This window comes from Equus przewalskii, chromosome 3 (assembly GCF_037783145.1).
Source record: "Equus przewalskii isolate Varuska chromosome 3, EquPr2, whole genome shotgun sequence".
NCBI classification, from domain to species: Eukaryota; Metazoa; Chordata; class Mammalia; order Perissodactyla; family Equidae; genus Equus; species Equus przewalskii.
Genome location: NC_091833.1, coordinates 416,112 through 435,879, shown reverse-complemented (window position 1 = coordinate 435,879; position 19,768 = coordinate 416,112). Strand labels below are relative to the sequence as shown.

Genomic DNA, 19,768 nt, shown 5'->3' with positions numbered 1-19,768 from the left:
TGAGATCCAGTGGGACCATGCAAGTGGGCGGAGACAATCTGGACCCCCAGCATGACTGCTCCTTGGTCCAGGGGGATAGTCCAGAGTCCCACAGCCGCCCCAGGGAGAGTCTCTACTGGCCTTAGTGGAGAGGCTTCACCCACCAAGCACAAAGGCTGGGCGACCTAGGAGCAGACGTGTCATGGCTTGGTGAACTAGCTGCTGGCTGCATTAGGTGCCCATAGCTCTGCTGCAGCCCAGAGAGGGCAAGTGAAATCCAGCAGGACCAGACGGTGGCAGAGCTGCAAGTCTGGGCAAACCAGCTCCCAGCTGTCGTGAAAGCCCGCAAGACCACTGCAGTCCCTAAAGAAGGAGTGTGCCTAGGTCGGTCTGTGGGAGTAGGCACCAGCAGCCTGAAGCCCTCATGTGCTTGTTCCCACAGTTGATGGGAGACCCCACAGGGCCACTGTGATCCCAAGCAGAGGCCCAGACTCAGTCAGGAACAGCTAACAGGGATCCTGGTTGGTGCAGATTCCACACCTGCTGCTCCCTCCCACCCCACCCCTGCAGTGGCAGCAAGTGGAAGCAGTAACCAAACTCTCTATGTGGAGGCGCAAATCCACGCCATCAAGCAATATGAAAAAAAATATATTAAATCTCCAGCGCAAAAGGAAAATGACAAGTACCCAGAAAACAATCCCAAAGACACAGAAATCTACAACCTAAATGACAAAGAGTTCAAAATACCTATCAATAAAGAACTCAATGAGCTAAAAGAGAATACAGATAGACAACTCAACAAGTTCAGGAGCTACATCACAAAGAGCTTAATACTATTAAGAAGAACCAATCAGAAATGTTGGAGATGAAAAATACCATGGAGGAGAGTAAGAAAATTCTGGACTCCCTGAACAGTAGAGCTGATATTATGGAGGACAGAATTAGCAGTTTGGAGGATAGGAATGTAGAAATGCTTCAGATAGACGAGGAGAGAGAACTAAGACTAAAAAGAAATGAAGAAACTCTCTGAGAAATATCCGACTCAATTAGGAAATGCAATGTAAGGATTATAGGTATCCCAGAGGGAGAAGAGAAGGAGAATGGAGCAGAAAGTTTGTTCAAAGAAATAATAGCTGAGAACTTACGAAACCTGGGGAGAAAGCTGGAAATCTATGTGACAGAAGCTAATAGATCTCCAGACTATCAATGTAAAAATTATCAATGTAAAAAGACCAACCCCAAGGCATATAGTAGTGAAGTTTGCAAAAGTCAATGACAAAGAGAAAATACTAAGGGCAGCAAAGCAGAAGAAAATAATCTACAAAGGAACCCCTATCAGGTTGTCAGCAGACTTCTCAGCAGACACCTTCCAGGCTAGGATGGAGTGAAATGATATATTCAAAACTCTGAAAGACAAAAACTTGCAGCTAAGAATACTCTATCCAGTGAAAATACCTTTCACATATGATGGAGAAATAAAAAATTTCCCAGATAAAAGTCAGGGGAGTTCATCACCACAAGACCCCCCCCCCCACACACACACACACACACACACAAGAAATGCTCAGGAAGGCCCTCATACCTGAAAAAAATAAAAGGAAAGGGGTTACAAGAGCCTGAGCAAGGAGATAAGTAGAAAGACGAAATCAGAAAATTGCAGCTCTCTATCAGAACAGGTGAACAAATGCTTAAGTATAACATTAGAGATAAAGGGAAGAGAAACACCAAGAATAAATATAATCATGTCATTTTAACCACAAACTTACAACACAAGAAGGAAAAAAGATGTGATGGTAAGAACCTAGAAGGGGAAGAAGAAAAGGTTGGAGCCAGCTTAGTCTACGGAAATCACAGGCTATCAGAAAATAGACTATCTCATTTATGAGATGTTTTATACCAACCACATGGTAACCACTAAACAAATAATTAAAACAGAGACACAAATTACAAACAAGAAGAAAACCAACATAGAAAACAACCTAACTGAATTGGTAGTCCGAAATTCACAGGATGAGAAACAAAGGAAATGCAGGAGAACTGGAAAATGAGCAATAAAATGGCAGCATCAGACCCCCACTTTTCAATAGTCACACTAAATGTAAATGGATTGAATTCTCCAGTCAAAAGACACAGAGTGGCAGGATGGATTAAAGCAAGACCCAACAATATGCTGCCTCCAGGAAATACACCTCAGCCCCAAAGACAAACACAGACTCAGAGTGAAGGGATAGAAGATGATACTCCAACATAATAGTGAACATGAGAAAGCAGGTGTCACCATACTTACATCAGACAAAGTAGACTTCAAGGCAAAATAGGTAAAGAGAGACAAAGAGGGGGCAGTTTGTAATGATAAAAGGGACACTCTACCAAGAAGACATAACACTTGTAAATATATATGCACCCAACACAGGAGCACCAAACTACATAATGCAACTGTTAACAAAACTAAAAGGAAATATCAACAACCATATGATAATAATAGAGGATCTCAACACCCCACTAACACCAAAGGATAAATCATCCAGACAGAAAGTCAACAAGGAAATTATAGAATTAAATGAAAAACTAGACCAGTTGGACTTAATAGATATATATAGAACACTCCATCCAAAAACAGCAGGTTACACACTCTTCTCAAGTGTGCATGGAACATTCTCAAGGATAGACCATATGTTGGGAAACAAAGCAAGCCTCAACAAATTTGAGGATTGAAATAACATCAAGCATCTTATCTGACCATAATGCTATGAAACTAGAAATCAGTTACAAGAATAAAGCTGGGAAAGGGGCAAAGATGTGGAGATTAAACAACATGCTATTGAACGACCAATGGATCATTGAAGAAATCAAAGGAGAAATAAAATGTTATCTTTAGACAAATGAAAATGAAAACAGACCATACCAATTCGTTTGGGATGCAGCAAAACTGGTCCTAAGAGGGAAATTCATTGCAATACAGGCTCACCTCAATAAACAAGAAAAATCTCAAACTACACCTAACAGAATTAGAAAAAGAAGAACAAACAAAGCTCAAAGTCAGTAGAAGGAGGGAAATAATAAAAATTAGAGCAGAAATAAGTGAAATCAAAACAAAAAAGACAGTAGAAAGGATGAAACAAAGAGCTGGTTCTTCTTCAACAAAATTCACTAACCCTTAGCCAGGCTCACTAAGAAAAAAAGAGAGAAGCCTCAAATAAATCAAATCAGAAATGAAAGAGGAAAAATCACAACGGATACCACAGAAATACAAAAGAGTATAAGAGAATACTATGAAAAACTATATGCCAACAAATTGGACAGCGTAGAATAAATGAATAAATTCTTAGACTCTTACAACCTCCCAAAACTGAATCAGGAAGAAACAGAGAATCTGAATACCTATCACAGGTAAAGAGATTCAAACAGTAATCAAAAACCTCCCAAAAAGTAAAAGTCCAGGACCAGGCGACTTCTGTGGAGAACTCTACCAAACATTCAAAGAAGATTTAGTATCTGTCCTTCTCAAACTATTCTAGAAAATTGAGGAAGATGGAGCACTTCCTAACGCATTTGACAAGGCCAACATCACCCTGATACCAAACCTGACAAGGACAACACAAAGAAGGAAAACTACAGGCCAATATCACTGATGAACATAGATGCAAAAATCCTCAACAAAATATTGGCAAACCGAATACAGCAATACATTAAAAACATCATGTACCAGGATCAAGTGGGATTTATACCAGGGACACAGGGATGGTTCAACATCCACAAGTCAATCAACATGATACACCACATTAACAAAATGAGGAACAAAAACCACATGATCATCTCAATAGACGCAGAGAAAGCATTCAACAAGATCTAATATCCATTTATGATAAAAAAAAAAAAGTCTCAATAAAATGGGTATAGAAGGAAAGTACCCCAACATTATAAAGCCCAGATATGACAAACCCACAGCCAACATCATACTCAATGGGGAAAAAACTGAAAGCCATCCCTCTGAGAACAGGAACAAGACAAGGGTGCCCACTCTCACCACCCTTATTCAACATAGTACTGGAGGTGTTGGCGAGAACAATTAGGCATGAGAAAGAAATAAAAGGAGTCCAAATAGACAGTGAAGAAGTGAAACTCTCTTTGCAGACGACATGATCTTATACATAGAAAACCCTAAAAAATCCATTGGAAAGCTACTAGAAGTGATCAGCAATTACAGCAAAGTTACAGGGTACAAAATCAATTTACATAAATCAGTAGCATTTCTGTAACGAACTTAACAGAAAGAGAACTCAAGAACACAATCCCATTCACAATTGCAACAAAAAGAATAAAGTATCTTGGAATAAATTTAACCAAGCAAGTGAAAGACCTATACGATGAAAAGTACAAGACTTTTCTGAAAGAAATTGATGACAACATAAAGAAATGGAAAGACATTCTATGCACATGGATTGAAGAATAAACATAGTTAAAAATGTCCATAGTACCTAAAGCAATCTACAGACTCAGTGCAATCCCAATCAGAATTCCAATGACATTCTTCACAGAAATAGAACAAAGAATGCTACAATTCAGGTGGGGCAACAAAAGACCCTGAATTGCTAAAGCAATCCTGAGAAAAAAGAACAAAACTGGAGGCATCACAATCCCTGACTTCAAAATGTGCTACAAAGCCATGGTGACCAAAACGGCATGGTACTGGTACAAAAACAGGCACACAGATCAATAGAACAGAACTGAAAGCCCAGAAATAAAACCGCACATCTATGGACAGCCAATCTTCGACAAAGGAGCTGAGAACATATAATGGAGAAAAGAAAGTCTCTTCATCAAATGGTGTTGGGAAAACTGGACAGCCACATGTAAAAGAATGAAAATAGATCATTCCTTTATGCCATTACAAAAATAAACTAAAAATGGTTCAAAGACCTAAAGGTAAGACCTGAAACCATAAGGCTTCTGGAAGAAAATATAGGCAGTACACTCTTTGACATCAGTATCAAAAAGATCTTTTTGGATACCATGTCTTCTCAGACAAGGGAAACAATAGAAAGAATAAACAAATGGGACTTCGTCCGACTAAAGAGCTTCTACAAGGCAAAGGAAAACAGGATTGAAACAAAAACGGAACCCACCAACTGGGAAAAATTTTTGCAAATCATATATCCAACAAAGGGTTAATCTCCATGATATATAAAGAACTCACACAACTCAACAACAGAAAATCAAACACCCTGATCAAAAAGTGGGCAGGGGATGTGAACAGACACTTCTCCAAAGAAGATATATGGGTAGCCAATAGGCACATGAAAAGATGCTCATCATCACTGATCATCAGGGAAATGCAAATCATAATGCACTGAGATATCACCTTACACCCATTAGAAAGGCTAAAATAACCAAAACAAGAAATAACAAATGTTGAAGAGGTTGTGGAGAAAAGGGAACCTTCATATACTGCTGGTGGGAATGCAAACTGCTGCAGCCACTATGAAAAACAGTATGGAGATTCCTCAAAAAATTAAAAATACCACGCCAGCAGCAGCAGCTCTGACTGCCCATGGGTCCTGTCCCCATGCTGTTCCACACTATTCTCTAAATAAAAGAGCACTACTGCCAGAAAAAAAAAAAATTAAAAATAGAAATACCATATGACCCAGCCATCCCACTAATGGGTATCTATCCAAAGAACTTGAAATCAGCAATTCAAAGAGACCTATGCACCCCTGTGGTCATTGCAGCATTATTCACAATAGCCAAGACCTGGAAGCAACCTAAGTGCCCATTTACTGGTGATTAGATAAAGAACATATGGTGTATATATATATGTACACACACACACACACACACACACACAATGGAATACTACTAAGCCATAAAAAAGGATAAAATTATCCCATTCACAACAACATGGATGGGCCTTCAGGATATTAAGTGAAATAAGCCAGATAGAGAAAGACAATCTCCGAATGACCCCACTCATATGTGGAAGATAAACAAACATGTGGACAAAGAGAACAGATTAGTGGTTACCAGGGGAAAGGGAGGGTGGGGAGGCGGGCACAAATGGTGAAGTGGTGCACCTATAATGTGAATGACAAATAATAATGTACAACTGAAATTTCACAAGGTTGTAAACTATCATAACCTCAATAAAAATAAAATAGAAAAAAAAGTTTGTAGTTTAATTTCCATGTATTTGTGAATTTTCCACTTGTCTTCTGTTATTGGTATCTAGTTTCATTCCATTGTGATTGGAAAAGATACTTTGTATGATATGAGTCTTTTAAAATTAAGATTTGTGTGTGTGTGGCCTAACATATAGTCTATCCTGGAGAGTGTTCCATGTGCACTTGGGAAAAACGTATACTCTGTTGTTGTTGGGTCAAGTTTTCCATATATGTCTGTTAGGTTCAATTGGTTTGTGGTGTTGTTCAAGTCCTTTATTTCCTTATTGATCTTCTCTGTGGTTGTTCTGTCCATTACTGAAAGTGGGGTATTGACGCTTCCAACTATTATTGTAGAACTATCTAATTCTCCCTTAAATTCTGACAATGTTTGCTTCTTATATTTTGGGGCTCTGATTTTCCATCCATTGATATTTATAATTGTTATATCTTCTTGATGAATTGAGCCTTTTATCAATGTACAGAGTCCTTCTTTGTCACTTGTAACAGTTTTGACTTAAGTCTATTTTTGTTTGATATTTACATCACCACCCCAACTCTCCTTTGGTAACTATTTGCATGGAATATCTTTTTCCATCCTTTTACTTTCAGTCTGTACTGTTTTTACCTTTAGATCTAAGGTGAGTCTGTAGTCGCACAGTATATAGTTGGGTCTGGTTTTATCTCGTCTGCCCATCTCTGCCTTTTGAATGGAGAGTTTAGTCCATTTGCATTGAAAGTGGTTACTAATAAGGAAGGACATTCCCTTTCTGCTATTTGTTTTCTATATGCCTGATAGCATTCTTGTCCTTTATCTCCTTCATTTTGGCCTTCTTTTGTGTTCAGTTGATTTTTTCCAGTGACGTGTTTGAATTTCCTTTTGTGTGTATTTAGATATTTTCTTTGTGGTTACAATGGACATTTTTGTCTTTTTATGAATTGCTTAAGTCTTTAAAAATCATCTTTGCTATTTTGTGAGCACCTGGGAACTTTTTCATATTAAAAGACGTTGTAGGTCATGTGTAGACACTGACCTAGCTTAAAAGTAGAGAAACTTTCATGAGAGATTTTAGGAGTCTTCCCTTAAACTCCTGATAATTCTTACAAGGAGAAGTTGGTTCTGCTGCCTGTGTCCTATAAAAGTCCAAGTGACTTGTCAGTACCTCCTAATATTTTGTTGATTTTGCTTATCCTAAGTGCAGATCATATTACGTTAGCTTTGACAAAAAACCTGCTTTCAAAAATACCACTGTATTGGGCCCAGCCTCATGGCCTGGTGGTTCAGTTTGGTGTACTCCATGTCAGCGGCCCGGGTTTGGTCCTGGGTACAGACTTATACTACTCGGTGGCGGCCATGCTGTGGCAGCAACCCACATACAAACTAGAGGAAGATTGGCACAGATGTTAGCTCAGGGCAGGTCTTCCTCAGCACTAAATAAATAAAATAAAATGCCATCATGTTTTTTGCTTGGTTTGAATGACTCTTAACTGTGATCTACATTTGGGTAGAGCTGATTAGCCTCTCTGGTCTCTTTCCCATATGGTCATCTCCCACATGGAGAAGATTTCCCTTTATTTATTTATTTGGAGAAAGATTACCCCTGAGCTAACATCTGCTGCCAATCTTCTTCTTTTTGCTGAGGATGATTGGCCCTGAGCTCATCTTCCTCTACTTTATATGTGGGACACCTGCCACAGCATGGCTTGAGTGGTGTGTAGGTCCGCACCTGGGATCCCAACCAGCGAACCCTGGGCTGCCGAAGCAGAGCGCGTGAGCTTAACCATTAGGCCACTGGGCCACCCCCAGAATTTCCGTTTAAAGAGTCATCCAAACGGCCCAGGTGTAATTGAGTGTGTATGTTTGCATCACATGTATTCTAAAAATAAGTGGTATATCTTACCTATGGTCCACGTGAGAGAAACAAATATTTTAGCTTTTGTATCCTGACTGATGAATATGGTATAATGATAAGCTGTGTGATTTTTGCAAAGCCAAAGTTTGTAAATACAAAGGTATGACAGTAGGATATTATCTGACATTTTTCTTGAGAAATTTGAGAATTAATGATTTTTCAGGTCCAGCCCCGTGGCTGAGTGGCTAAGTTCGCGCACTCCACTTCGGCGGCCCAGGGTTTCACTGGTTAGGATCCTGGGCGCGGACATGACACTGCTCATCAGGCCATGCTGAGGCAGCATCCTACATGCCACAACTAGAAGGACCCACAGCTAAGAATATACAACTATGTGCTGGGGGGACTTGTGGAGAAAAGTGGGAAAAAATAATTTTTCCCTTATAAATTCAAAATACTATATTATTATGCCATGGATTCTATAAAATCCTGATTGTATGTGACCGTGTCCAGGCTTTTATGTCCAACTTGATGAGTTGCCAGAAGGTCGGTTGGGTTATGCAGCCTATCTAGCCAGCCAGCCTTTCTCCCTGCCTTCCATTCATTTGTTGAACGTTTATCATACGGGTACTAGGTCTGCTGTGAAGATACAAAAATGGATGAAACAGTCCCTGTCCCAGAGGATCTTATGGTCACTTAGGTGAGATGACATATGCAAATAAGGCAAATACAGGATTCTCTATGACAAAGACCATTTGAGACAGAAAACAGAGTGCCTTCTTATTAAATATCCTAGTCAGTTCTAGCAGGTGCATCAATTATGGAGGAGTCGTCCTTGAGGGTAGGGCCTTTGAGTTTATCCTTGAGGGTAGGTGGATTTTAGAAGGTGGAAGTGTTAAGTGAGGTTGTTATCTCCAACAGAGGCAATAGGATGAACGAAGGCATCGACCCAGAGCTGATCTGGGCCACAAGGAGTAGTGGGAGAGGGAGCAGAGAGTTGAGCCAGGAAAGGCACATCAAAGCAGAATTCGAGGGCTTTTCGATTAAAGGCTGTATCAGACTTCATGTTACAGGCGTGGGGAGTTCTGCAAGGTTTCCTGCTACAAAACGCCGTGGGCAGAGTTGGGCTTTAGCTGGAGGCTGCTCCATAGTCAAGGTGGGAAGTGAGGAATCTCTGAACCACAGCAGTGCCAGTGAGGGTAAAGAAGGGTTGCAAGATAGAGTCAGCAAGATTTAGTGGTTAATCAAGAATGGAAAGTAACAGAATGTGTCAAAGATACCTACAATTTTGGGTCTGACTGACTTGGGGAATGAAAATTGCACCGATCAGAGGGAAAAAGTGTTGGGTTATTTTGGATAAAGTGAGTTCCTGGGGCAGTTGGAAGTGTCAAGAGCTCAGCAGTGGTGTTTGCCGTGAGTAAACTGTGCTGCTGCTGCTTGTTACCCTGTGGGTATAACCTCAGTTTATTTCCAATTTTTTTTTTTTTTTGAGGAAGATTAGCCCTGAGCTAACATCTGCCACCAATCTTCCTCTTTTTGCTGAGGAAGACTGGCCCTGAGCTAACATCCGTGCCCATCTTCCTCTGCTTTATATGTGAGATGCCTCCCACAGCATGGCGTGCCAAGCTGTGCGTAGATCCACACCCAGGATCCGAACTGCTGAACCCGGTAGCCAAAGTGGAACGTGCAAACTTAACTGCTGCACTGGGCTGGCCCCTAAATTTTTTTTCTTTCTTTTTTAAATGGGGGAACTTTTCAAATCTGAAAAATAAAAAAAAATTGTGCAAAGACTGTTTCACTATTTCTAATACTATAAATCAGTGCTTGATGCAAAGATATAGTTAGCAAGAAAGCCTTTTAGCCATCTTTTTCCTCAGTTTTTTTATTCCTAACATCTGTACCTACACTGTCCAACACAGCATCCATCAGCCACATGTGGCTACTGAGCGTTTATAATGTGGCCAGTCTAAATTGAAATGTGCTATAATTATAAAAATATATCCCAGATTTCAAAGGCTTGGTATGAAATAATGTACAATGTCTCATTAATAATGTTTTATGTTGACTACATGTTAAAATGAGAATATTTTGCATATTGTTTCAGGGCTCCTCAACACCACCCACATGTTAGGTGGTTTGCTAGAAGGACTCAGCGCATATTTGTACTTAGAGCTAAGAGTTATTACAGTGAAGAGATGCAAGGTGGGATCAGCCAGGAGAAAAGCCTCAGTCTGAGCAGCCCTTCTCCGGGCTTCCTTATGCTTCCTCCCTCCTGTCGGGAGCAGTGAGCACGTTCATTTCCCCAACAAAAAATGCAGGAATGTGTACAGGGTTTCTGAAGCCCGGTAGAGATCCAGCGCCCAAGCTTCGTATGGGGGCTGGTCACATGGGCATTCTCTGCCTTGCATGTAGCAAAATACTCGACTCACAGAAGGAAAGCAGGTATTTGGCAAAGTGACATTCTTAACACACACTCTTGGCACTGTGACCCTCCTCATCAGTCAGGGAGTGAAGGAAAGCCTGGTTCCCAGATGCCCGCTGCGGGCCAGCCTTGCACACAGACCCTTCTGAAGGTAGCTGCCTCAGTCCTGCTGTAGGAACTCTTTTCTGCACAGGTATATTGGGTTAAATAAACTATTAGTAAAATTAATTCCACCTGTTTCTTTTTTAAAGCTTGGCACCTGAGCTAACAACTGTTGCCAATCTTTTTTTTTTTCTGCTTTTTCTCCCCAAATCCCCCCAGTACATAGCTGTATATTTTAGTCGTGGGTCCTTGTAGTTGTGGCATGTGGGACGCCAGCTCAGCCTGGCCTGACGAGCGGTACCATGTCCACACCCAGGATCTGAACCGGCGAAACCCTGGGCCGCCAAAGCGCAGCGCAGCAACAGGGCTGGCCCCCACCTGTTTCTTTTTAAAGACCTTTTTAACATAGCTTCTTGCTCGTATCTTTGGCTCGCATGTTTACTTTGGACAGCACTGATCTAATATACTTACATGAAAAATTCCTCTCTAGTATGTTTGTTATTTTCTCTGTATATACTAATGATTTCTCCATTAGCACAAATCTGATAAGTAAATAGGTGAAAAGCCTCCTTCAGGAGACTCTCCACACTCACCACTAAATGTAGGACCAAGTTGAAGGCTGCAGTAACCTTCACTCCATATCCCAAATTCAGCTTTATTACCCAGGAACAAGAAGAAAGCCACCCTCCAAAAGAGCATGTGTGAGATCAAAATATGAGATGTCATGAATTTTTATAAAACATAAGTTCCAGTTTGAAAAGCTCCGTTTGATAAGCGCATTTGAGAGCTCCGAACAGTACCTTTTACGCGCCTATCATTAATTCAAATTGTTAAACTATTTCTTCGTCTCTGAGCTTTTCATGATTTGTAACTGTTATGAATCCATCCATGAAAACAATCTTTCAGAGGAGGTGCATATAAATGGACTATTTCTGCTTGAGAGAGTCACTTCATGTCTACCCACTGTAGATTGAGAATGTGACTAAAATAGTGTAACTCGGCTAAAATGGATGCTACAGAACAGCAGTCAGGGTATGTTTGACTTCCTCCCGAGCACTGAATGCTAATATAGACCTCACTCTTTAAGAAAGGATATGGTTTTAGGAAAATGCTTTCTAGGACTGGCACTGTGAAAGCAGCAGAAGGTATTTTGTTAGAATGAATCCAGAATGCGAAGTTCAGTGTCGTGTTGCCTCCAGGCCCCTGCAGGCTTAGTGAAGGGGACAGAACTGTCTTTCAGCATCATTGCCGCATCTCTTCCAAAGTCGAGGGGAGCTGAAATCCTAACCCCCCTCTTGCCCACACTGTGACCTGATAGTGAATAAAGGGGAGAAGCAGAGAGTCCTTAGGCTGTGAATAGAGAGCAGTTCATAACTGGCACTAATTTTGGCTGTCATCTTTGTCTTTTGCTTTGGAATTCAGCCGTTTTCTGTAGTTTTGAATCGAAGTGTGTCGCTGGCATCCCAGGTCAGTTGCTGATACTTTGATTCTTATTATAAACAGCTGTGCTTGTCCACTGAAAATCCATAAAATTTAATAGACTTTAATTATAAATACAATTCGCGTTTCTACAAAACAAAATCTGACAATGTCAGTGCTGCTTTCTAATTGCTTTAAAGAGCGAGGGGAGCGGTTGTAAAGACTCTATAACTGAGGGTATTTTCCATTCACTGTTCAATCAATGAGAAGCACTGAACACTCTTTTTTCCTGCTTTTGAAGCTATAAAGAGCCATCAAAATGCAGTCACAGAATGTTCTATGGATAAACTTTAAGAGCTAATGATAGTTGGACTCAGAAAATCAGAATATCTAGAAGCTACAGTGCTGTTTATAACCTCACTCAACCTGTCTTGAAAATAACTTCTCTTCCCTATATTCTCACTTATGAACTGGATAAAAGAGGTAAAATTAGAATTCAAAATGGATTATGATATAGTAAGTAATAGAATTATGGTATAGTATAGAAATAAAAAACAGAAAACTCCAGTTTTTAGAAATAAGAAATTAAAAAATGCTTTGTGTTCTCTAGGCCATTTGTTACATTTTAAAATGCACACATTTGTGTAATACACAACTGAGGTGGGTACACTAGCTAATTTTATGCTTAATAAAATACCGCCATACATCTTCATTGCATTTTCTGTACTTAATCTAATGGCTTATTTATGTAACCAATACTTACTGTCCTTATGATGAGCTTTGAAGCCATCAAGCATTTTTTGAGTCATGAAATACTTATTTTAATAGTTTAATTGATGCCATTTTGACAAGTTAACAGTCTCTGAGCAAAATACTTCTTAGATATATACATTGTTTTGCACTTGGATTAAGAACAGAAGTATCAACATGATTGAGACCACTAATTTCATAATCTCCTCAGATTTTAGCACCCTATAGTGCATACCAGTCACTTAAAAAGAGGAAGCTGGGGCCAGCCCCGTGGCCGAGTGGTTAAGTTTTACCGCTCCACTTCGGCGACCCAGGGTTTCACTGGTTCGGATCCTGGGCACCGACCTGGCACCACTCATCAGGCCAGGCTGAGACGGTGTCCAACATGGCACAGCCAGAGGCTCTCACAACTAGAATCTACAACTGTGTACTGGGGGGCTTTGGGGAGAAGAAGAAGAAGGAAGAAAAGAAAGGATTGGCAACAGATGTTAGCTAAGATGCCAGTCTTTAAAAAGAGGAAGCTGAGGGGGTGGCCCGGGGTTCGCTGATTCGGATCCTGGGTGCGGACGTGGCATCACTTGGTAAAAGCCATGCTGTGGCAGGTGTCCCACATATAAAGTAGAGGAAGATGGGCACAGATGTGAGCTCAGGGCCAGTCTTCCTCAGCAGATGGTAGCTCAGGGATAATCTTCCTCAAAAAAACAAAAAAAAAAAAAAAAAGAGGAAGCTGAGACCCAGGGAGGTTAAATATCTTCAGGTATACCAGTGAACTGATAACAGAACCGTTTCAATTAATGAGTAGTCCATTGTTTGTTGCACTCTCTGCTTCACAGCACTGGCTCCCCAGTTCTTCACACCTCTTGGCTATTTTAGACTCCAGTCATGAGAGCCGCCTGGGGATTATTCCCCTTGAGCTGTGGTGGGTGAGCGCTCAGCAAACTAGCGAACTGGAAAGTTTAGTGTGAGAATATGCACTCGTATGTAGATAGAAGTCATGCATAAACTCAGTTTGGCTTGCAGTGGGGTGGGAGGAGGGACAGACAAATCCTACTTCATAATGATTAACCTGCGGCACTGGGGCGTGGGCGAATATTACCTTTTTGAGGATTCTGCCTCAAAGAGAGGGTATGTTTGCTCTCTAGTAGCAAAGCAATTTTGGATGTTCTCTATTCACCTGCTTTTATCAGATTATGTTTTGGGGCTTTCTGGGGACCCAATAAATAGTACCTGTTTTTCCAGCCCGTGTTCAGTACCAACTGAGAAGTAGACAAAGGGGCCCAGGCAGGTGGATATACCAAGCTGTCAGTTTTATTACTGACACTGTAGCTGGAGAATGGGGTTAAGTATTTCAAAGCTTCCCATGACTGTAATCTGAAGAGAGAGCCTTCTCTTTAGAGAGAAGAAAACACTAAACTCATGGCTATCATTTTAATGAGGTTCATTGTATATTTATAAAAAGAAAGTTAGTATTTAGGGGAAAAAAAACACACTTCTTATTAGTCCTGTAAAATTTTTAGATTTGTTTTCATCCCAAAAAGAAACATTTGAAAAGATATAAAAGATACTTGAGGCCTGTTAGCATAACGTAGAGCAATAGTCAGTTCTCCTTCCTTGATTAAACGTGTTTTCTGAAAATAAAAAATGTTGAATTTTAAAGTATCATAAACTCAATAAAAATTAACTTAAAAAAATGTTGAACTTATTAGGCAGGAAATGCATTTTGTTTCCTTATTTTTTTTAAGTCAAAATGGTTAGTTGACTTGGGGAGGGCCTCTGTCTTAACCTCCACAATCTTTTTTTAGTGGGGAGGGTAAATAAGCCGTCCTCCATCTTGACTTTCAGATTTTTTTGTGTCTTTACCCTGAAATACATGATATTACTATGTTGGTACTTCTGTCTCCAATCTAGCACTGTATTTCCTAACAGAAGTAAACACATTGAATCGTAATCTAGTGTAACGAGTGTCCACACATACAGGGAGAAGTGCTAATTAGAAGAATAGATGGAGTAGGACTGGAGTCACTAGCCACCTCGGGGATTGCGGGGACTCTTTACAGGGCAGCACTTGGGATGGTCTTCACAGATGAGTAGGTGGCCACCAGAAGGAGAAAGCAGCAGACATTTCAGGCTGAATGAACAGCTTTTACAAAATCGGAAATTACATGGTGTATACTCCATATATCTTTATTGTTTTTTAAAAATAAATTTAATCCCAAAGAGTGGGGTTTTTTATTGCAGTAAAATCTATGTAACCTAAAATTTATCATTTTAACCATTTTTTTAAGTGTATAGTTCAGTGGCATTAGGTTCATTCGCATTGTTGTGCAACCATCACCACCATCCACCTCCAGAACTTTCTCTTCATCCCAGACTGAAGCTCTGTCCCCAGTGAACACCAACTCGACATTCTCCTCTCACTCCATACCCTGATATCCTCTATTCTACTTTCTATCTCCATGATTTTGACTTCTCTAGATACCTCATATAAAGGGAATGATACAATATTTGTCTTTTTGTGTCTTCATTTATTTCACTTAGCATGATGTTCTCCAGATTCATCCATGTCGTAACGTGAGAATTTCATTCTGAAATTTCAGTTGAATAATATTCCGTTCTCTGTATATACTGCATTGTGGTTATCCCTTCATCCATCGACAGCCATCTGGGTCATTTCCACCCTTTAGCTCTTGTGAATAATGCTGCTGCGAACACTGGCATACCTGTATCTGTTCAAGTCCCTGCTTGCAGCTCTTTGGGGCGTAGGCCTGGAAGTGGAGTTGCTGGAGCATGTGGTAATGTCTATAAACGTGAGGAAATGCTGTGCTGTTCACCACAGCAGCTGCACCATGTTCCCTTCCCACCCCCAGTGCACAAGGGTCCCAGTATCTCCACATCCTCACCAACATTTTGTTTTAACGTTTTGAAAAAATTTACCAAGCTATATACTAGTTCCATAAGAACCATGACAAATATATTCATATTGTCATTATTAAAAATGACATTTTGGTGCCCAAATGTAAGTAAAAGTTTACAAGTCATCATCAGAGAATATTGGCCTTTGTCTTGTTGTTTGTATAGTACGGAGTGTATTCATGGAAGGCCTTTGAGGTAAGATACTGATTTTATAAGAGCAAGTGTAACATAAATCAAGATGAGCTCATGATTTGTGTGCTTTCCATTCTTGGCAACCCAGTGTTCTCTCTTCCCGCAGCCCCCTGCACGGGGAGCACCTTCTTCTGCCACAGCAGCATGTGCATCAACAACTCCTTAGTGTGTAACGGCGTGCAGAACTGTGCGTACCCCTGGGATGAAAATCACTGTAAAGGTGAGTCTGCTGGCCAGGCCTGCCTTTTGAGAGAAGAGTGGCCCTTGCTTTTCATTTAAGAAAGACTTAAAAATGTCCTTTTCTACAACTGTGCTTAGCAGAGCTTCCTTGGCAGAAGCGGAGACGTATAATAGAATGTTCCTTTTAGATGGATCATAGACCTCTGGGATGTGGCAAAAGCCAGTAAAAATACTTATTCTCAACAAAAGCATTTTTCTTTAAATTATATTTTTTAAGTTGTTCAAAAGTCCATCATGATATTTCCTGCCCTTATTTTCTTGGTCATTTGTGTTGTAAAGATACCTTATTCTCAAAGTAATGTAGAAAATAACCTAGAGTATTGTAATTTTTTAAATTATATGAAAATACTATTTAATAAAAATCAGCTGATGGATTCAGTCTTACACTGTAAAAGCAGACTCATTGTAAGAACTGCTATTTTTATTTCATAAAATTTCCTCTGCTGTATTTCCAGTGCATGCTCCCTGGCAGATGAACATGGCTGTGGCCATCATTGAATGTCTGCAGGCTGGTTATCATGTCACTGTCTCAGTTCTAAGGTTTCTCTATTTTTATTCTCCAAGGTTTCCATAAATACCTTACTCTGAAAAGTCAATGTAATCTGATATGGCTGCCTCAGGTACTTGTCGTGAAGTATTTCAGGTCATCAGTCAAAAACAGTGGACCGTGATAACATCCCTGAGTGGGTTAGTCCGCTCATTTCAGTTGTCTCTTACGGATGGCCCCCAGTAGAAATACTGTGGATTTACTTAAACGCGGCAGTTGGTCAAATCTACTGTACAGCAGAAAGCTACACTGGATAGAACCAAGAGTAATGGTTTTGGTATTTTCTATATTTGTGTATTTAATTTGATTTGCAAAGTGTATGTATTCATGATTCATGTACCTTCTGAGTAAAGAAATAAGACCTTTATTTTGTCATCTAGCTATACTATGATTGCTTAGTTTAACCAGAAATCGTAGTAGGATTGTGTTCTTTAAAAACCTAATGTTAAATTGCATTATCTGTGGTGTGTTTGACCCGTGTGTCCTGCTTTACCTACAAATACCTTACCAATTTGTGACAGGACTCATTAATGAATTTTGAAAGCCTCAACATTTCTCTTTTTCTTTCTGCAGAAAAGAAAAAAGCAGGACTGTTCGAACAAATCACTAAAACTCACGGCACAATTATTGGCATTACATCAGGGGTTGTTTTGGTCCTTCTCATTATTTCTATTTTAGTACAAGTGAAACAGCCTCGAAAAAAGGTCATGACTTGCAAAACTGCTTTTAATAAAACTGGATTTCAAGAAGTGTTTGATCCTCCTCATTATGAACTGTTTTCTCTCCGGGACAAAGAGATCTCTGCAGACCTGGCTGACTTGTCGGAGGAACTGGACAGCTACCAGAAGCTGCGGCGCTCCTCCACGGCCTCCCGCTGCGTGCACGACCATCACTGTGGGTCGCAAGCCTCCAGCACCAAACAGAGCAGGACCAACCTCAGCTCCATGGAACTTCCCTTCCGAAATGACTTTGCACAACCACAGCCAATGAAAACGTTTAATAGCACCTTCAAAAAAAGTAGCTACACTTTCAAACAGGCACATGAGTGCCCTGAACAGGCCCTAGAAGACAGAGTAATGGAGGAGATTCCCTGTGAAATTTATGTCCGGGGCCGAGAAGATTCTGCACAAGCATCCATATCCATTGATTTTTAATCTTTGACTAAAGATGACGTTAATTATTAAGTGTGTACATATGCAGCCTGCAGGGTGGCCGCACTGTTTTCAGCGGCCAGCCCTTTTCTCCTGTCACAACTAGGAAGATTTCCATCTCCCGTTAACCTATTGTAATGGTGAAGCTTTATTATCTCAGGCAGTCTATATATGTTAAACCAACCAAGGAACTTTTTCCAAAATTCACTGAAAAAAATAATCATCATCTAACGCTTGGTGTCATGTAAACGAAGCACCGGGTGAATGGCATTTGAGAAGAGGAGGGTTGTGCTGAGCAGGCTCAGGCTGCCTGTTACTGTAGCAGAAACACTGCTCTTGACTGGGATAGCTTTGTCGATATTTTGACCCCACAGTAAGCTTAAAAATAAGATTTTTCTTTACATTCCTTTTATTTTTCTTTTCTCTAAATTTAATTTGTTTTATAAGCCAGTAATTTTGCCATTTCAGTTTCTTAAATAAATATGAGTGGTTAATGTACTACACATATTTCAATATAGGCATTTGTTCTAGAATTTGTCAAAATAAAACTAGTTACTGTGGTAAGTGCCAATTAAGACCCAGAGTTATCTTTTGTCCATCTGTTTCTTCTTGAGTAATTTCTATACTGCTGCCTTTTAATTGCTGGATCCTGAGTCTTTATCTTTTGGGAGAAGTAAATGGTATGATTCACGTTTCAGTCATATTTTGTCTTAAGTTGTATTATACTAGAAAGTTTCATAATCCTGGGATGTATGCACCATTGCCAGTTATGACTTAAAAACTTGAAAAAGGTGAAAACTTCTAGAAATCCTTTGAAATTTCCGAAATTTGGTTACATTCAGTGATAGCCCATTCGTTCTTATGAGCAAAGAGTCGTTTAATTTATTTTTAGGGAGTTCTATAATTATGTTTATTTCCAATGTTTGTTATCACCAGATCTGTGTTTCCTATTATTTGTATAAAAAGATTATTTAGCTCCCTTTGTATTATTGGTTTTTCTTATAGCATATGGTAACCAAGGTTGTATGAGAGTTAAAGGAAAATTCCTAAGAAACTGTATAAGCCTTTAGATTGCTTCTTACTTGGGACAATACATTTTTCTAGTTCTTACCAAGAATAACAACTTCCACTTTTTTTTAAACTGCACTTTTGACCTTATTTTCTTTTTTATGGTATATAAACAATAATTTATAAACATGATATAAAAACCCCTTGTGTTTTTTTAGACTTTTGATATTATTTGATACTGTACAAACTTTATTAAATTAAGATTAAAGACCTACATGGCGGATTTCTTTCAGTGTTCACATTAGCAGCTCTGTGTACAAATATGCTGTGATGGAACTGTACTCTATAATTTATTGTAAAGACCTTGGTAATGTGTACATAAGCTTTTTGTTTCCTTTTGTTATTGCATTTAGTTTATGATACATTTTCCACTGTGTGATATTTATTGTTCTAAATCACTACACAAATCTTATATTAAAATATGCATTGTTACATGATTCTTCAGTCATATTATTTATGGCACTAAGATTTTGGATCTTAAGATATTACATGGAAAGGAATATGTTTATTGATTTATAACTAATACAGACATGCCATTTAAGAGATAAATTCTAATTTTCTCTATTTTTTGTTGTAAATTCTCAATGAAACGAGAAGTTGAAGTTTCACTGGATTTCGTTAATTCTTTTAAATATCACATCTATGTGTTTTCTCAGATTAGTGAAAACTGTGACTTTAAATATGATATATATCATACTCCTTCAAAATGTTTTTTTCTTTTTTAAAAAAAATATTTTGTCTTCTATTTTTATTTTTTTCCTTTTTCTCCCCAAAGCACCCTGGTACATAGTTGTATATTCTTAGTTGTAGGTCTTTCTAGTTGTGGCATGTGGGACGCTGCCTCAGCGTGGCCTGATGAGCGGTGCCATGTCCACGCCCAGGATCCAAACCAGTGAAACCCTGGGCCGCCTAAGCAGAGCCCACGAACTTAACCACTCGGCCGTGGGGCTGGCCCCCAAAATGTTTCTTATATCACA

At 39.6% G+C, this 19,768-nt stretch overlaps 1 protein-coding gene across 2 annotated transcripts in view; it reads left to right on the top strand.

Annotated features, from left to right (window-relative positions):
• The window catches only part of NETO2 (neuropilin and tolloid like 2), a 56,970-nt gene extending 37,742 nt beyond the window's left edge, over positions 1 to 19,228 (top strand). For both annotated transcript variants that reach the window (XM_070613559.1, XM_070613558.1), the window contains exons 8-9: positions 15,892 to 16,005; positions 17,146 to 19,228. In XM_070613559.1, coding sequence (XP_070469660.1) covers positions 15,892 to 16,005; positions 17,146 to 17,726 — 695 coding nt within the window. In that variant the 3' untranslated portion in view covers positions 17,727 to 19,228. The remainder of the gene's footprint in view (positions 1 to 15,891; positions 16,006 to 17,145) is intronic.
• Positions 19,229 to 19,768: the final 540 nt, after the last annotated feature.